This window comes from Pinus tabuliformis, chromosome 1_2 (genome assembly GCF_031772625.1).
Source record: "Pinus tabuliformis cultivar Carrire ecotype Pingquan chromosome 1_2, CPIR1, whole genome shotgun sequence".
NCBI lineage: Eukaryota > Viridiplantae > Streptophyta > Pinopsida > Pinales > Pinaceae > Pinus > Pinus tabuliformis.
This window is the reverse complement of record NC_142298.1, coordinates 757,508,978-757,527,067: the sequence shown is the minus strand read 5'-3', so window position 1 is coordinate 757,527,067 and position 18,090 is coordinate 757,508,978. Positions and strand designations below refer to the sequence as shown.

The 18,090-nt window shown below is 38.2% G+C and overlaps 1 protein-coding gene across 4 annotated transcripts in view; it reads right to left on the bottom strand.

The window, feature by feature from the left end:
- The window catches only part of LOC149208002 (exocyst complex component EXO70A1-like), a 268,698-nt gene that overhangs the window by 56,252 nt on the left and 194,356 nt on the right, over positions 1–18,090 (bottom strand). For all 4 annotated transcript variants that reach the window (XM_089393981.1, XM_089393980.1, XM_089393979.1 and 1 more), the window contains exons 8-9: positions 17,871–18,056; positions 17,497–17,596 (exon numbers count right to left, since the gene is read on the bottom strand). In XM_089393981.1, the coding sequence (XP_089250107.1) occupies positions 17,497–17,596; positions 17,871–18,056 (286 nt within the window). The remainder of the gene's footprint in view (positions 1–17,496; positions 17,597–17,870; positions 18,057–18,090) is intronic.

The window sequence follows — 18,090 nt, the reverse complement described above, 5'->3', positions numbered from 1 at the left end:
AGAACACCTTGAATTGCACTCCAAAGTCTTTTACTATGATAGAAAAATAGTTCCCAGCGGGACAATAGTTTACACAATGCTTCAGCAACAATTCTAGCAAAAGTCAAGATGACTAGAGACTCAAATGACTCTCTAATTTATAGATAAATCCTCCAAATGGAAAAATAATAGCTAGTTTCCTTGATCTTTGTCAAATTAATCTTGGTCGTTGATAAACACTTCAAGATCTTTTAATCTTGGCCCTTGATTTCTTATTTCTTACGGAAATTTCAAATTTATCATTTAATTCCCTTTTAATTAGCTCAAAATTAACTATTTAGAGCTAATTTCCTCAAAAAATTGACTTTGACTTAACCACTAAGGTCCAAGGGTTCAAATTTTCTTGAAAAAAACAATATACCCTTGGTGGAGGACCTTTAAAAATTGATTCTTTCAAGACTCACGAATTTTTCCATTTGGAGAATTTATTTTCCTAGACAATTTAATTTTGACTCTAATTAATTAATTTTCTGGCTTAAGATTTTAATTTTATTTTGTTAGAAAAATTAATTAATTTACACATGAGGGGATTAATTATTTTTCTAACCCTCTAATACATATGATTTTACTTTTACAAGACTCAAAGAAGGAATAAAAATTCGTCTTATACCCTCAAGGCACATAACCCATCTACGATTCAATATGATCTAGTAAACCAAGTGATTTGTAATAAAGTAATTCAGTCAATTAGCTTAAATTATTCCCAAACCACTTTTACATCAGACTCAACTAAAACACTAGGACTCACCTAATAATTCGACAATAAATTTCACCCTAGCTTTGGAGGTTTAAGCTAGAGGCAAAAAACTCTTCTGATAGTTGTGTCGAAAAACATAGGTAATCAGTGAGGTTAAAAAACCTCCTAGGACAGAATTCGTCATCAAATTATAGGCTTACCTAGGTTGTTACATAGACTCATGGTTTTACTAAAAATCATCTACAATATGTAACTTGCAGAATGGGATGACTATGACATACAGACTACTGATAAGTGATCTGATCCTTGTTGAAAAAATAGGTACTTCCGTTTCCCTAGTACTTTGACAATCTGAGTGCAACAAGACTTGGGAAATATTTAAAAATAGGTTAATAATCTAATTGAGATACTTCTAGGTGGAATTTCCAAAAATGATTTCTAGTTTATGGAGAATTCCTGTGTTTTAGCCTCTCCACAAAGTTTCGAGACTAGAACACCTTCATTGCTACAAAAAATAACAATTCCTAGCCCTAGCCCTCATTCAACCATTATTTGGTCATTGATTTGATTTTTCATCTCTAACATTTGGTTTTGTAGCAATTCTATAGCTAACTTGGTGGTTGCAGGTTCTCAAGTCCATTGGAAGTCTCTCTAGCCATATACAAAGGCCACAAGGCCTCTTGGTTTGATCTCTAACCCACTAGTTTCATCATTGTCCTCATTTCAATTTCTGAAGTATTTTCCGACAGCAACATATTTAAGGCCTAAACACGTTTTTTATAAGCTCAAATTCATTAATAATTCACCTAAGGAAATGAGAATTAACCTAAGGTCAATTTGAGTGCATATAAGTGAATTTCTTGTGGACTATTGGGTTAATTTCAGATCTGATATGTTTGCTACAACCACATAAAAACACTTACAACAGTGATAAAATCATACAACAGTGGCATAGTAACTCATTGGCAGTCATATCTCATCATTGCATTGTCATTTGCTCTCATTGGGCTTACATTTCTTGGCCTATTTGATTGTTTTTGAAGGCTGAAATAATAATTTAAGGTCTGAAATTTACTGCATAAAGGTCTGATATAAATATTACAGTGGCGGAAAAAGTGCTGAAGGTCATCTAAATTTCACTTAGCTCTTGTTTCTTGCATCCTGTGCATCTTGGATAATTGTTTAATTGTGTAATTGGGTGATTTTCTTACTGCTGTAATCATGTCCCTTGGCTAATCCATACTGCATTTCTACATCATTGGCATCTATTTGCATTCTTGCATTAATACACATAAGTGCTCTAATTGAATTGATAAGTGTTTAATGAGATTGGCTAATTGCTCTAAGTAATATTGTGGACTAATTATCTTGTTTTTATCATTGGTTATTGATTGATATTGTGGATTTGCAAATCTTATAAATCAAATACACTCTTGAAGCACCTTAATACAATTTAATCGTAAAAGATCTAATTGTGTCCATAAGGAATCCAATCTGTCTCTTGTGTATCTAATTGGCATATTGAAAGTTGATTGTTTTCATCTTGAAGGTTGCTAATTGTGTTAAGCAACCTTGATCTAATCAATTTGATCATGTTTATCCCTAAGACAATTGTCTATTGGTATTGTGAAAATTTCTAAACATAAATTCTATTACTGCAGCAACTGATTTATTTCACCTACTTATTATTCCCAATAAGTTATTTACGAAATCTCTTCAGTAAATATTAAAATAAATTCTACTGTAAATAAATTCTAAAGAATAATTAAAAAATTTTGACCTAAAGTTCCTTAATGTCATTAAATGCAATTTTTATGATTTTCCTATGGTCAAGGTGTGATAAACATTTTTAATCATACTTGGCTGTTGAAGAAAATTTATTAAATCTAGATTTGGGCAGTCAGCGAAAATAATTTTAAATCTCGGATTTCTTGCATATGGATTATTTATGATTGTCGCTTTTCATCATTCTGGATAACTTGTTAATTCAAATATCGAAGGCACTGGTCTATAATTGTTTCTATCTTGTGGTCGTGTCTTGTTTACGTTGGCGTTTAATTTATCAATCTGATTTAATCATTTAGATTCATTCATCAAGTTGTCCATCATTAAAATCTCCTAGAGCACGTGTTCCACAAGCTTTCTCGTCCATTTACCTTATGGACTACCCCCCTTGATTTGCCTAAGAGAGAGTCTAAACGGAGTAAGGATTAAGAGTGACAAGCCTTACTCTGAGCATTGTCGCAGTGCCTAGCCACATTGTGCAACAACAGATCCTTTCCCCCACCTTGTGTAGGGTAAGAACATCATTGGTTGCAATATTCTTTCCTCCTATCCTAGACTGGTCCCACTTGGTCCCATCTGGTTCCATTCCTATGAAAATATGATCCTCCAAGAACCATCTGGGATACCAATTTCAATAAAGGATTGGGAAACTCTTTCACAAGTTATTTCCCATAAACCTAACCCTCAAATCATCCCTTCATTTTCCTAGAAGACATTGTACCTTGATTAGAAAGCAAGCAAGCTCCATCTTTCAAGCTCTTCTAGAAAGGGGATTATTTGGGTCACTCCATATCCATTCATTGATCTATCCTTCATCGGTGACTCCATAATATACCGAGTCTCCTCCCATCGGTGAAAGTCCATAAATAGAAGGGAGCCTTAGCTAAGGTGACAGTGGGCTAAGTCTCCATTTGTTGCCCTTGATCTAGCATTTTCCCTTTAGGAATCCCCTTTAGGTCCCCTGCTAGTTTGAGCGGTAACAAACCCACCTTGTATAGACAACTCATTGGGTCTCTCATGTATTTGGTCAACACTAGGCCATATATCTGCTCCACAGTCAATACCCTTACTCAGTTCATGGTAGAACTGAAGAGGGTACATTAGGCAGCAGTTTGGCATATTCTGAGGTATATTCGTGGCACAGTCGAGTATGGGTTGAAATATACTCAAGGGGATGACGTCAGACTTTGTCGGTACACAGATGCAGATTGGGAAGGCAGTTCAGTGGATAGGAAAAGTACCTCCAGGTACTGTTTCATTGTTGAATCAAGGATGGTTTCTTGGTGTAGTAGGAAGCAGAAGTCAATAGCTTTGAGCTCTACAGAAGCAGAGCATATGGCCGCCAACACAGCTACGTGCGAAACTATATGGCTTCAGAAGCTTCTAGTAAGCTTGTTCAAGCAGAGGATGGAGGCGACCAGTGTCTATTGTGATAATCAGAGTTGCATAAAGCTCTATGAAAATCCAGTGTTTCATGACAGGTCGAAGCACATCAATATTCAGTGTCACTTCATCAAGGATTTTGTACAACGTGGAGCAGTCCAACTACAATATGTTCCCACAGAAGAGCAGGTTGAAGATATACTCACGAAAGCTCTACGAAGAGCTATGTTCGTCTATTTTAGAGAACAATTAGGTATGGTGGAGAACCTGTTTTAGTAGCAGGGACATGCTATTTTGGATGCTTTTCAGTTGAAAATGTTCCAGTGGCAGCAGTAATAGAGAGAGGGAGTCGCAATGCAGATGCAGTGTTGGCAGCAGTATGGCAGTGTCAACAACAACATAGATGCAACATATATCATAGTTGCGCAATGGTTGGTGGGCAGTATGGCCAAACATCAGCAGCGTCACAAGAGATGGTGCAGAGATAGGGTGTGTAGTAGCACTAAAACACATTCCTAACTAAGAGGGAGTGTTAGTTTTTGTAGCACCGGATGTTTTATAGAAATGAAATTTGGTGGAGAGACTAGAATACACGAGATCTCCAAAACCCATAAATCGTTTCTAGAAATTCTGCCTACAAGTGTTTCAATTACATTATTAACCGATTTTTAAATATTTCCAAAGTCTAAACTTAGGGAATATGGTTAATTAATCAGTATTAATTGAGATAAGGTGAGAATTGTGAAAATCCCTCAACCGGAATCCCTACTGCAGCAACTGATGATATTTCTCCTATTTGTTAAATTCCTTCAAACAAATTACTTGTAGTTTCCTACGACAAATATCAAAATACATACACTGCAGCCTTCACTTAATTAAATGTTATGCGGAAACAAGAGACTGAGCAAGAAAGAAAATACAACACAAATGACACTGTTATTTTTGGACAAATGTCTCCCAAAAAATCCAATGCGGGAAAATCAGTGCAGCAGCTCTGAGGGTTTTATATTATTAAGCAGTAATTTTTGAATACAACTCTAGATGCCCTCCCGACAATCCAGTTACAGAGAAATACCACTGGCAGAGAAGAATTGTGAGATTACCTCACTCTACCCGGCAAATCTCAGTTGTTCCGGCAGTTGAAACAACTGTTCCCGACTACAACTACGCTGCCCCTGCGCAGTAACTGAGTGACACTGCGTGGAGCTCTTTGAGGCTCTGTGTCAGCTCAACTGGGAAACGTTTTGCCTTCTAGAGCAATTTCCAGCCCTCCCGGCTCAGAAATGTCAGCTCCTCTGCAAAACTCGAACTTCTGCGTGGGTGACTGAGTTGCCTCTGCGTGAGCCCCTCTGGCTCAACGTCAACCCCTCTAGTGTCTCTCTGCCTCTCTCTGTTGCGTATCCTGGGCTCTGGAGAAGATACTCCAACCCAACTATCCCTGCCCCTCAACTGCAAGAAATCTACTTGATCAGAATTTCCTCCTAAGAACTTCTCACTTTAGAAATTCGATCTCTTGTTCTCTCGCTGTGTTTTCCAAATGACCCTCAAGCTCCCTTAAATAATCTTCTCGTTGACATTCAACGGCCCATTTAAAAGCTAATCAATGGCTAAGATCATTTTAACTTTGATCCTTGTCTTCTTTTAGAAGTTACACCCACAACTAGATTAATACCATTAATATTTTTAATTTCCTAAATTTGGACTTAGGATCTCATTAAAAATATTAATTATTTTAATAAAATTGTCTCTGGGTGGAACTTCCCAAAACGCTTTCTGGGTTCTTTGGAATACATGTGCCCAAGCCTCCCTGCATAATTTGAGTCCTAGAGCACATCCGATGCTACCCCAAATCAACAAGAATCATCTAGAAACTCACATGGATTGATCAAAGATGATCCTAACCATTGATTAAGTTTTAATCTTGGTCGTTGGTGCTCCAACAGTGGATATAAGAGGGAGTCAATGTGGTGATGGAGAATACACCAGTGTAGATACTCAATTGCCCAAGCAATTTGATTTTCTCAGTAGCAGTGGCTCCGCAAAGAAGATAGTGCCAAAGTGTAATGACCCATCTAAATTGATCCATTATATAAAGTTTTAAACTTTATAATAAAACAAATATGATGAAATTTAAATAATAAATATGTTAAGTTTTATAAATATAATTAAACTTTATAAACATATATAAGTTAAATTTTATAAAATATATAATTAAACTTTATAATATATATATATTAAATTTTATAAAATATATAATTGAACTTTATAATATAAATTTTATAAAATATATAATGGAACTTTATAATATATATAAATTAAATGTTATAAAATATATAACTGAACTTTATAAACATACATAATCTAAAAGCGTAAAACAAAACTATATGCTAAAGCATACCAAAAATCATTGCAGGACCCTTTAAAAGGGGGCGCTTTCAACCAACTGAAAATTGATAACAGAGCGCACTTGCCAGGAAAATATCTGAGAGCTTAAATTGCATGGAAGGCGTGTCGAGTCGAGGGAAGGCGGTGGCTGCAGGTAGGAGGGCGGCCACCGCCAGGCCCGTAGATAAAACCGGCAGCCTGGATCGAGAGTGGGGGGGGAAAAACCAGAGAGGAGCAGAGAGAACCAGAAGCAGAAATTCACCAGGAGAAAACCAGGAGAAGATAATTATCCATTGGAAGAGCTTTAAGCCGTCTGAGGTTCTGGGCACGGAGGGACAGAGAGCTTCTGTTGAGAAGCTTTCTGGATTGAGCAGCTAGGTTTGCTCAGTCTGGTTGGGTGGTATTGGTCTCCCGGAGATTGGATCAAAATAGCCACGACATCACCAGCAGAATCACCAGTTCAGTAGCAGAATCAGCAGCAGTTAAGGTAAGTACAAATTTAATTCTTCAGGTTTTCTGTATTTCAGATTCTAGTTACTGTGTGTTTGGTTATTACAGATGGTATCAGAGACTGTTGTTCAAACCCTTTTCGACCTTACAGGCCCACAATTGTTGTTCTTTGGTATATGAAGAATGAAATTGATTTTTTTTTAACCTCATAAATTGTCCCAAAGCTGGTCTAATGCACCTTCAGGAAATTCACGCCCATGCTGTCACGTTATTTAACAGTCAGTTTCTTTGGACATATGGCCTGACATGGTATTCCATTGTCCGCACACCACAGTCCACTCCTCAGGTATATATTGTCGTGTTTTCCTGTTTCATTACTGTGCATTGGCCAGTGAAACGCTTCTCAGCGCTATCTACGCGGTTCTACAGGCTGTCGTCTCTGTATTTTATTCACTGCCCTTTTCTGCATCATTATCATGGCCGTTTTCCTCCGCTGTTTTAATCTTGAAACGATTGAATCTAGTCAGTGCGTCCCGCTTCCGCTTCTTCCAGAGGTTGACCTTGCGGTTGAGGTAGCTTGTGGTCCTGCGCCGCTGGCTACGAAGTAACACGTCTAGATTTCGATATCATACGTGAAGCAGAAACAAGTTAACCTACCGGCATGTCCGCTATGGAAGTGGGCCTTTACGAGTCTATGAAATTTGCTGACAACAAATGGGGCTTTCGCGTCAGATGTATCCTGTTATCGGGCTGGCGAGCCGGCTCATGCTCCTGGGACGGGAGAGCGGCTCTATAGTCCCGTTTTTCCCTGGTACAGCTCGTCGGGGTTACTTTAAGACAAGGGACACGTCGAAGAGTTAATATCATGTTAATCTCTTAGCCCTTTGGGCTTCGTTGAACCCTTTTAACGGAAGCAGATCTAAATACAAAACGATAATCTCGCATCCCTTGGATCGTATTGACTAATCTCTTGGTTATCATATTTTACTCGACCGCATGTAAAATAATTATGAGATTTACAGTGATGATTAAAATAACAAATAAACCATAGGATAAGCACAGTTCGTATGACGTTGCTCTCCACTTTTCTCCTGCATTAGCTCCAAATTATTTGCAAAATAAATGCACACACAGTTACTTTGGCTGGCACGTAATGGATCAATTGAATTTTTCTGAGTACTGAATGAATTTTCATAAAATTAAATTTCTATTTAACCACCACTAAAGAAGAAGCAAAGCAAACAAAAGGGGCATGATCAAATTCAGTGGAATCTCAATAAAATTGGATTGTGATGCATCAGAAAAGATTTTCAGTCATTCAAAGCTATGATATAGGAGAAATATCCTCACCGTCCTCGTTTTCCAGTTTCATTGTGTCATTCAAGAATGAACAAATCATACTTCAAAACCAAAACCATTTCCTACCAATACATGCCTTGGAATAATTTATATTATGGCTATCTTAGTTTCTCAGTTTTATTCCTGTCTTGATACTGGTAATGAATGATCATGTTCACACTTCAAATCATATGCACCATTTCAGCAGAAATTTTCCATTTTCATTATATTTCTTCCTTCAAAGCTGATTTTTCTCATCTGAAGCTGCTCTCTTGATTTTTGATTGCTGTTCTTCTCTTGGGTTCTAAAATCTCATACCAGAGCAACAGGTGCCTGTTGATAGCATGACTCCATCTGACACTATCAAAATGGACACGAAATATGTGATCATTATAGGTTGGGCACCTTGATCCTAGCATGATAGTTGTTTATATAGAATCGATTGAATTTCATGCTAGAATAATTAGCCTAGAAATAAACATGTGTCTGAGACTCTCAGACACTCATTTATTTGAGATTTTATGACAGCTTTGAACTTGCATGCCTGTATCATCTTACATGGTTACGATATACATGTGCGGATAGTCCATCACACACCAAGATATAGATATACGTTGACATGGACATTCTTCTAGAACGTATACTAAACTACTGCATTCCCCTAGTTACACTACGAGCTCAATCTTTGACAGAGTAACTTCCAGAAAATTATTTACAAGCTGAATTGGTGCGAAATTATGAAAATCGAGAAAAGCCTTAGTATGGTTTGCAGTTAACAGTACTGAAAACATGCAAGGATCAATAGTAAGTTTGACAGGAGAAATATAGAGTTAGTTAGTTACTCACTATGGGCTCTAAACAATGTCGAGAAGCTGAACCTACACAGAAACATAATGGAAGGCCATAAGGTGTCTCGACATTTATGTTAAAATTCGGCTTCAATCTATCCCACTAAATCACTGAACCAGTTATTTAAAGAAAAACAATATAATATCTTATCCTGAGTACCCATACACTTTTGCATTATTCATATTAGGATAGAATACCCTGCATTAGGACAAGGAGGTCGCGAGACCACCCTCCTTGACCTCGGTACCAGTAAGATCCGCCTAGCGGGTAAAAATAGCAAAACTATACCCGTTTATGAATGTGATGTTGCAAAAGGAAATTGTGTGTTAAAAATTTGGTTATCCACCTCAAAATTTTTACAGAATTTTATTATGTGTTCAGGGACCATCACAATGGTGAGGACGTATGAGCGACGACGACGTGATCAGGCGGCATCACCACCATTAATGCCGCCACCGTCGCCATCATCATCCCCATCACCAGCGTCACCGCCAAGACCATCATCAACATCAATCGCCCCAGCGCCAGAGTTGACTGTGATAATGAATTCTTTGGAGGCCTTATTAGAAACATTAAAAGAATCAACTAAGGCCAAAACCAAAGGGGAATTTCAACATGTAGCCACCAGTTCAGCGGAACCAAATAATTTTGAGCCCAGAAGATCGAGAGAAGACATTTCTAGGGAGCTTCAGAAAATTAGACTCCCAGAATTTTCAGGAGGTCGAGCAGGTGAACGCGCTGAAGCATGGTTGGAAGGAATGAACCGATGCTTTAGGTTAAGAGAATATTCGCCTTCAGCAAAAACAAAAATTGCCGTGTTTCAACTAAAGGAAAGTGCCTTGATTTGGTGGGGAAATCTGGAAAAGCAGCTGCACCTTACATCGGATAATGTCCCTTGGGAACTATTTGAGGAAAGGTTCCGCGCAAAGTATTTGCCTCCATACTTCCAACAACAGCAAGCCAGAGCCTTCCATACATTAATTCAGGGAAATAAAACGGTGGAAGAATACGAGATAAGGTTTATGGAACTTGTAAAATACATTCACTACTTAGATTCTGATGAACGTCAAGCTGAACGCTTCATATTTGGGTTAAATCCTCGCATAAGAGCCTTGGTAAGCATGTGGAAACCCTCATCAGTAGCCGAGGCAGTCGAATGTGGTCGTTATGCAGAAGAGCACCTTGGAATCAAAAAAGATATGGGGCCAGCAGGGCCTTTACAACCAGGATTTCCAGGGAAGGCTCCCCGAAACTTTTTCAGAGGAGGTAGCTCGAGGCCACCTTACGGTAACAGGTTTACCCCAAGTGTGGGGACAAGAGTTCCCATGGCAGTAAACACTATAGCCGCGGAATCGTCCAACACCAGACCATGGGCATCGCGAGGGACTACCGGTAGAGGAAGGAGTGCGAGAGGAATCAACATGGGAGGACGCGGCTCGTTCTCTAGAAATTCACACCTTGATTCAAGAGGATCAGCGCAGCTCAATTGTTGGGGATGTGGGGGGCCGCATTTCCAGCGTGACTGCCCAGAAGCTTCATCGAATATATTGCATAGGACTGGGAAGGAGCCGATATCAGCCAATCGAAGTAATCATAGAATTCATGCAGTAGTCAACCACGACCAAGCAGCCCATCAATCCACTGTAGTGGAATCTTCAGGTATTATCAATGGCATAAAACTCAAAATCTTATTTGATACTGGTGCCATAGATAGTTTCATTTCGTCATATGCATTAAACAAATGTGGGTTGGCAACTCGTAGACAAAATGATTTCCACCAAGTGGAAATGGCCTCAGGAGAACTCCAAACCGTGGGCTTGAGTGTGGATCAATGCAAAATTGACCTAGGGGTCTGTTCGACTAAACTAAAAGTCTATGTCACAGCCTTAGGAACGTATGATCTTATCATAGGTATGGATTGGCTGGAAGCTCACCAAGCTTGGGTGGACTGTTATGGAAAAAGGATTTTGGGCATAAATGATGAGGGAGAAGTAATCCAAATTCAAGGAATCAAGAGGGAAGTTTCTTTACGCTACATTTCGGCAATGCAGGTGAAGCGTTGTTTAAGAAAGGGTTGTCAGGCTTATGCAATTCACGAAGTAAGCCAAGAAAAAGGGCCATCCTTAGAACAATATCCGGTATTAGCAGAGTTCCCGAATGTATTTCCAAAGGAACTACCTGGATTACCCCCGGTAAGAGAATTGGATCTCACTATTGAATTAAAGCCAGGTACCCAACCGATCTCTAAAACGCCTTATAGAATGACAGCTCTAGAACTTCAGGAATTGCAAATCCAGTTGAAGGAACTACTCGATATAGGGCATATTCGGCCCAGTACCTCACCTTGGGGCGCTCCTGTAATTTTTGTGAAGAAGAAAGATGGATCCTTAAGATTATGCATAGACTATCGAGACTTGAATCGAGCTACAGTAAAGAATCAATACCCTATGCCGCGAATCGATGATCTTTTCGATCAAATGAAAGGAGCTGCTGTCTTTTCAAAAATTGATCTTCGATCAGGGTATCATCAGCTAAGGATTTCTGAAAATGATATCTCTAAGACTGCATTCCGGACACGTTTTGGACACTATGAATTTACTGTGGTACCATTTGGGTTAACAAATGCGCCAGCCGTATTCATGAATCTTATGAACAGTGTTTTCCGTCAATATCTTGATAAATTTGTACAAGTCTTTTTAGATGATATTCTCATCTATTCCAAGAATGAAGAAGAGCATGAAGATCATTTGCGAATAGTATTGTCCTGCCTTAGAGAACGTCAGTTATATGGAAAACTATCCAAGTGTTCTTTTTTTCAGGAAAAGATTCATTATTTGGGTCACATCATATCAGGTGAAGGGATTTCAGTAGATCCTGAGAAGGTAAAAGCGATCATGGAATGGCCAGTACCGAAAAATGCACATGAGATTCGAAGCTTTATGGGTTTAGCCGGTTATTACCGGAGATTTGTGGAGGGATTCTCCAAAATCGCAAAGCCAATCACAACCCTTCAGCGTAAAGGTGTTAAGTATGAGTGGACCGAGGAATGTAATAAAGCATTCTCTGAACTCAAAAGACTACTCACTAGTGCACCAATCCTAAGAGTCCCTGATATGGGCAAAGACTTTACGGTATGTACTGATGCATCCAAGCAAGGGCTGGGTGCAGTATTGATGCAGGATAAGGGAGTGATAGCTTATGCTTCTAGAAAGCTAAAACCTCATGAAGAACTCTATGCTACTCACGATTTAGAATTGGCCGCTGTAATGCTAGCTTTAAATATTTGGAGACACTATCTGGTGGGACGAAATTTTACACTTAAAAGCGACCATCAAAGTCTACAATATTTGTTCACCCAAAGAGACTTAAATGCCAGGCAAAGACGATGGAGTAAATTCCTAAGTGAATATGACTTCGGAATATCATATATTAAGGGAAAAGAAAATGTAGTAGCCGATGCTTTAAGCAGGAGACCTCGGATATTTTCTCTCATACCCATTAAAGTGGACTTAAGACAACGAGTACTGGATCGTCTTATAAAAGACAGCTGGTATTTGAAGGTGAGAGCAAGTCTTGAGGGAATTAAGGCAAAAGAATCTAAATTTGAGGGTTATGAATTAGAAAACGATGGGATCTTACGATTCCATGGAAGGATGTACATTCCTGATGATAAAGATCTTCGAGATACCATCCTTGGGGAAGCCCACAAAGCAGTATATTGTGCTCATCTTGGAGTAGGGAAAATGTATGCGGATACCAAGAAACTCTTCTTTTGGGCAGGCATGAAGCGTGATATCACTCAATTTGTTGCAAAATGTTTGGAATGTCAGCAAGTAAAGGCAGATCATTGTCACCCAGCGGGCCTCTTACAACCCCACGACATTCCTATGTCTAAATGGGAGACCATTTCTATGGATTTTATCACTGGACTACCTCTTACTTCTCAAAGACACAATGCCATTCTGGTAGTGGTGGATAAATTAACAAAAAGCGCCCATTTCATTCCGGTAAGAGATACTTATGATGTTGCTGACGTAGCTCGAGTATTCATAAATGAAATTATCAGATTTCATGGAGTACCTAAGAAGATTATATCCGATAGAGATTCGCGATTCACTTCCAGATTCTGGACTTGCATGCAGACAGCCTTAGGTACTTAGCTAAATTTAAGCACTGCTTACCATCCTGAGACTGATGGGCAAACTGAAAGAGTAAATCAAGTACTTGAAGACATGTTGCGAATGTATGTAATGGATCAGCAATCACACTGGGAAAAGTATTTACCCTTAGTCGAATTCGCATACAACAACAGTTACCACAGTTCGATTGGGATGCCTCCATTTGAAGCTTTATATGGCAGACCTTGCAGAACACCGTTAAGTTGGGACAGGTTAGAAGATCAAGTGATAATAGGACCAGAATTAATCCATGAAATGGAAGCGTAGGTCAGACAGATTAGACAACGATTAAAGGAAGCCCAGGATAGACAAAAGAGTTATGCTGATGCTCACCGAACTGATAGGAAGTATGAAGTAGGGGATCAGGTCTTCGTCCGCATCAAACCAAATAAAAGTACTATTCGATTCGGAAAAGGGACAAAGTTGTCACCCCGATTTATAGGACCGTTTAAAGTCGTGGAAAGAGTTGGACCTGTTGCCTATCGTCTTGCCGTGCCACCTCACCTGCATAGAATTCATAATGTATTTCATGTTTCTGTATTAAGACATTATATAGCTGACCTATCTCATAACCTCCAGTGGAAAGAATTGCAGGTATCGGACGAGGGAGTCATAACGGTCGAACCGTTACGTATACTGGAACGTAGAGTTCGACAGCTGAGGAACCGTCTGGTGGACCAAGTTAAGGTCCAATGGGACAAGTATAGTCCTGGGTCAGCAACTTGGGAAAATACAGAGGACATATGTCAGAGATACCCTAATTTATGTCCATTTTGAAGAACTTTACACTATGTTTAGTATATATTTACTTCACTACAATCGGAGACTCAGAAACATTTTGAATAATTATGGATAAACATGAAACTTTATGGCATAATATATGTTTAAATTCCTGCAGGTACATGGATACCAAAACAATATATGTGGTTCATTTTACTAAGTTATAGTTGTTAAAGTAAAGAAATTTATTTATTTTTTTGTCAAATATGATCAATGCGATAGAAATCAGGAAGTGAATACATTCTAGGTGAACGTCAAAAGACATGCATGGAATATGGCAAAATATGTTATGCTGTAGTGTCATATGTGAATAATACATGAGTTATTTTGAATACGCTGATGCACATTTTACAAATGCATGGGTAAGTGTATGATTGCAGGTAAATGATCCAATTTCCGAGATGACCACGTGATGACAGAACCTCAGATCAATTAAAGCTCAAAGTGATTCTATGATAGGGTAGTAGCCCTAATCTTACTGGGAGGGGTGGAGGTGTTACCCACCGTTTATCCTCCGAACCCTGGAGTCATGGGAGGACTGTGCGAGTCACGCTCCCCTAGACGTGTGATGATGACTGCCGGATGCCTACTGGGAATCAGGTCGGTATAGCCGACGTTGTCACCTTAGTGTTTATGAATGGTTAGGTCAGTAAAATTGACGCCATGGCATACTCCAGTAGAGGACGGATAGGATGGGAGCAGAAGAGATTAGGGAGGATAGGATGATTTTGAATAGCTTGAGGACCTGGATAGAAAAAGGTCATGTCCATTAAAACCTTGAACCTAAAACTCTAAACTTCGGGACGAAGTTTTCAGAAGGGGGGTGTATGTAACGACCCATCTAAATTGATCCATTATATAAAGTTTTAAACTTTATAATAAAACAAATATGATGAAATTTAAATAATAAATATGTTAAGTTTTATAAATATAATTAAACTTTATAAACATATATAAGTTAAATTTTATAAAATATATAATTAAACTTTATAATATATATATATTAAATTTTATAAAATATATAATTGAACTTTATAATATATATATATTAAATATATAATGGAACTTTATAATATATATAAATTAAATGTTATAAAATATATAACTGAACTTTATAAACATACATAATCTAAAAGCGTAAAACAAAACTATATGCTAAAGCATACCAAAAATCATTGCAGGACCCTTTAAAAGGGGGCGCTTTCAACCAACTGAAAATTGATAACAGAGCGCACTTGCCAGGAAAATATCTGAGAGCTTAAATTGCATGGAAGGCGTGTCGAGTTGAGGGAAGGCGATGGCTGCAGGTAGGAGGGCGGCCACCGCCAGGCCCGTAGATAAAACCGGCAGCTTGGATCGAGAGTGGGGGGGGGAAAACCAGAGAGGAGCAGAGAGAACTAGAAGCAGAAATTCACCAGGAGAAAACCAGGAGAAGATAATTATCCATTGGAAGAGCTTTAAGTCGTCTGAGGTTCTGGGCACGGAGGGACAGAGAGCTTCTGTTGAGAAGCTTTCTGGATTGAGCAGCTAGGTTTGCTCAGTCTGGTTGGGTGGTATTGGTCTCCCGGAGATTGGATCAAAATAGCCACGACATCACCAGCAGAATCACCAGTTCAGTAGCAGAATCAGCAGCAGTTAAGGTAAGTACAAATTTAATTCTTCAGGTTTTCTGTATTTCAGATTCTAGTTACTGTGTGTTTGGTTATTACACAAAGGTTGAATATGTAATGACCCATTTCAATTTATAAGCAAAATGGTATTAGCATGCATATGAGGTATGCATATGATAACTACATATGCATACATCGCATGCCTTACACTAGTATACTTATTAAATAATCATGAAAGATGTTTAAATGAATGATAAAGGGATTAAGTACCTAAATTATTAAGAAGGGAGATATTACCTAAATTTTGACACTCTCAAAATATACATATTAAATATTTCGTAATTATTAAGGTTATTGAATAAAATTAATACTTTCAATCTTGCTAATGTAAATATTGATAACCATAGCATTAAAGTTTATAAGTTAATTATTATTGATATATATGTATAAATATTTATTATATTTAAATATTATAATTAAAGTTTTAAAAGTTAAAATTTTTAATTTAACATATCAAACTCCCCACTAATATATTAGTATATTATGTATGCTCACCTTCCTGCTACATGTAAAGCATATGACTCTCAAATAAAATCTGATGAGGGCGGTGGAAGAGGGCAGCGACCAGCTAGGAAGGGGTATTTATCCGAGCACGCAGAGACACCAGGAAGGGGGAAATGGGTCTGCTATAGGGGTGATTTGTGAGGTGTGGCTCGGAGGAAAATTCAATCAGAACTGAAGATTTGAGCAAATTTTTCTTGAAGCTTTTGGGCACGGCAGCCAGAGTGCTTCAATTGTGAAGTATTCTAGAGATGGGTACCAAGGTTGTGCTCAGTTTGGCAGGGAGGATTTGGTTATTTTGGTAATGGGAGAAAATTTGGAGCAACAACAGCCTAGGATTGACTTCAAGAGAGAAAGCCAGGTATGTACTCTGAATTAAATTTGACAAATTCTTCTTTATAAACATCATTGTCTGAATTCTGGACTTCGATATTGCCAAATTCTGTTAATTAGGGGTTTGTTTTGGTAAGGGTCTTACAGAGTAGCAGGTGGAAGAGGAGGGCAGCAGCATTCTAGGAGGAAGATTTTTTGTCCCTGGAAGAGGCAAAGGAAGGAAGACTGAAATTTGCAGAGGACCAACGTAAACTCTGCGCAGAGGGTGATGCAGAGAGCTAAACGTAGAGGCTAGGGAGGCAATTTCGGAGGCAAAAAATAGCTGTGGGGTGAGAAAATTCTCTTGATATTTTTGCCGGTATTTTCCTCAGATTAGATTTCTAGTTGGGCATCTAAATGGTTGTACTTAGAATTGTTGCTGAAGATTAATAATAAAACCCTCATCTACTGCACCGGTTTTCCCAAGTTGGGTTTTTCCGGGGACAATTGTCCAAAAATAACTGTGTCAAAATTCTTATGTGTGCTAGAATTTCTCAATTTTCAGTATTTTATTTTCTGCAGTATTTTTATGGTGAAAATTGCAGCTGTGATTTTATTCGTTGTTTGCCATAGTAAATAAACTGCATAATTAAATTTTCAGTTAGAAGAATAATTTCCAGTAGTTGCAATAGATAAAATTTCACACTACTAAGGTGACAATTGGTAGCTTGCTGAAGTTGCACCAAGTGAGAACCTAGGAGGTGGCAACACCTTTGCCCACCATTTATGACTAAGGAAAATAGTGAAATAGCATGATACAAAAGGTGAAAGGAGTGTGTGTGTGTGTATTTGTTTGAAGAGTTATTATGTGGATTCTGTAGATAATTAAGGTCAGCCAAGGTATAGTTATTTTATTATATTTTGTTGTTCCAAAAAATTCCAACCTACAGAAATATTCACAAGAGAAAAGTTTACCAAACATGAAGCATGAATTCTAGTAGATTAATGGTTCACATAGCTTCATATATGAAAAGGACCTGATTTCTGAACAGTAGTAAGGTGGTTTTGACACCTCATTGAAATATATCAAAAAAACAAGAGAGATAGGACTAATCATTCTTTGCAATACCTTGCTCCAGGAAGTACGTTGGTAACCACTTGCATGCTGCTGAACTAAGCGGCGATGCTTCTGCACCCAGTCTTCACCTAACAAGTTCCTTGCTTCAGATCTGCCCATGACAAGGTTTCTAGTTGGAGGTAAGATTAACTCATGCAAGTCCATGATTAAGACAAATAAAACAGGTAGGATGGGGATAGGTAATAAAAACAAATATACAACTGTGTAAAAAACTAACACCTTCACACCCAGTTAAATAATATTGAAGATTAAACCACTATAATTCTGTGTAGAAAACAGGAAATATGTCATCATATTGAAAGAGATTGTAGTTCAAAATTAACCAATATTTATTAGTTTCCATATACTAGGTTAATGTAACTTACTTTCTAACAGATTTAACTATATAGTGGATGTTGTTCATTAGAAACAGATGCATCAACGCCGGGTCTTTGTACTGCCTTGATTTCCCTTCTAGATTAGTTAGAAGTATGGACACTATGTGGCAGATTTTTGATGACAGATCACCCTTTTTTACATCCTCAAACAAGTGCTCTAGTGTTGTCTTATAACTGCAAGATGAAAACACACACGGAAGAACAGTAA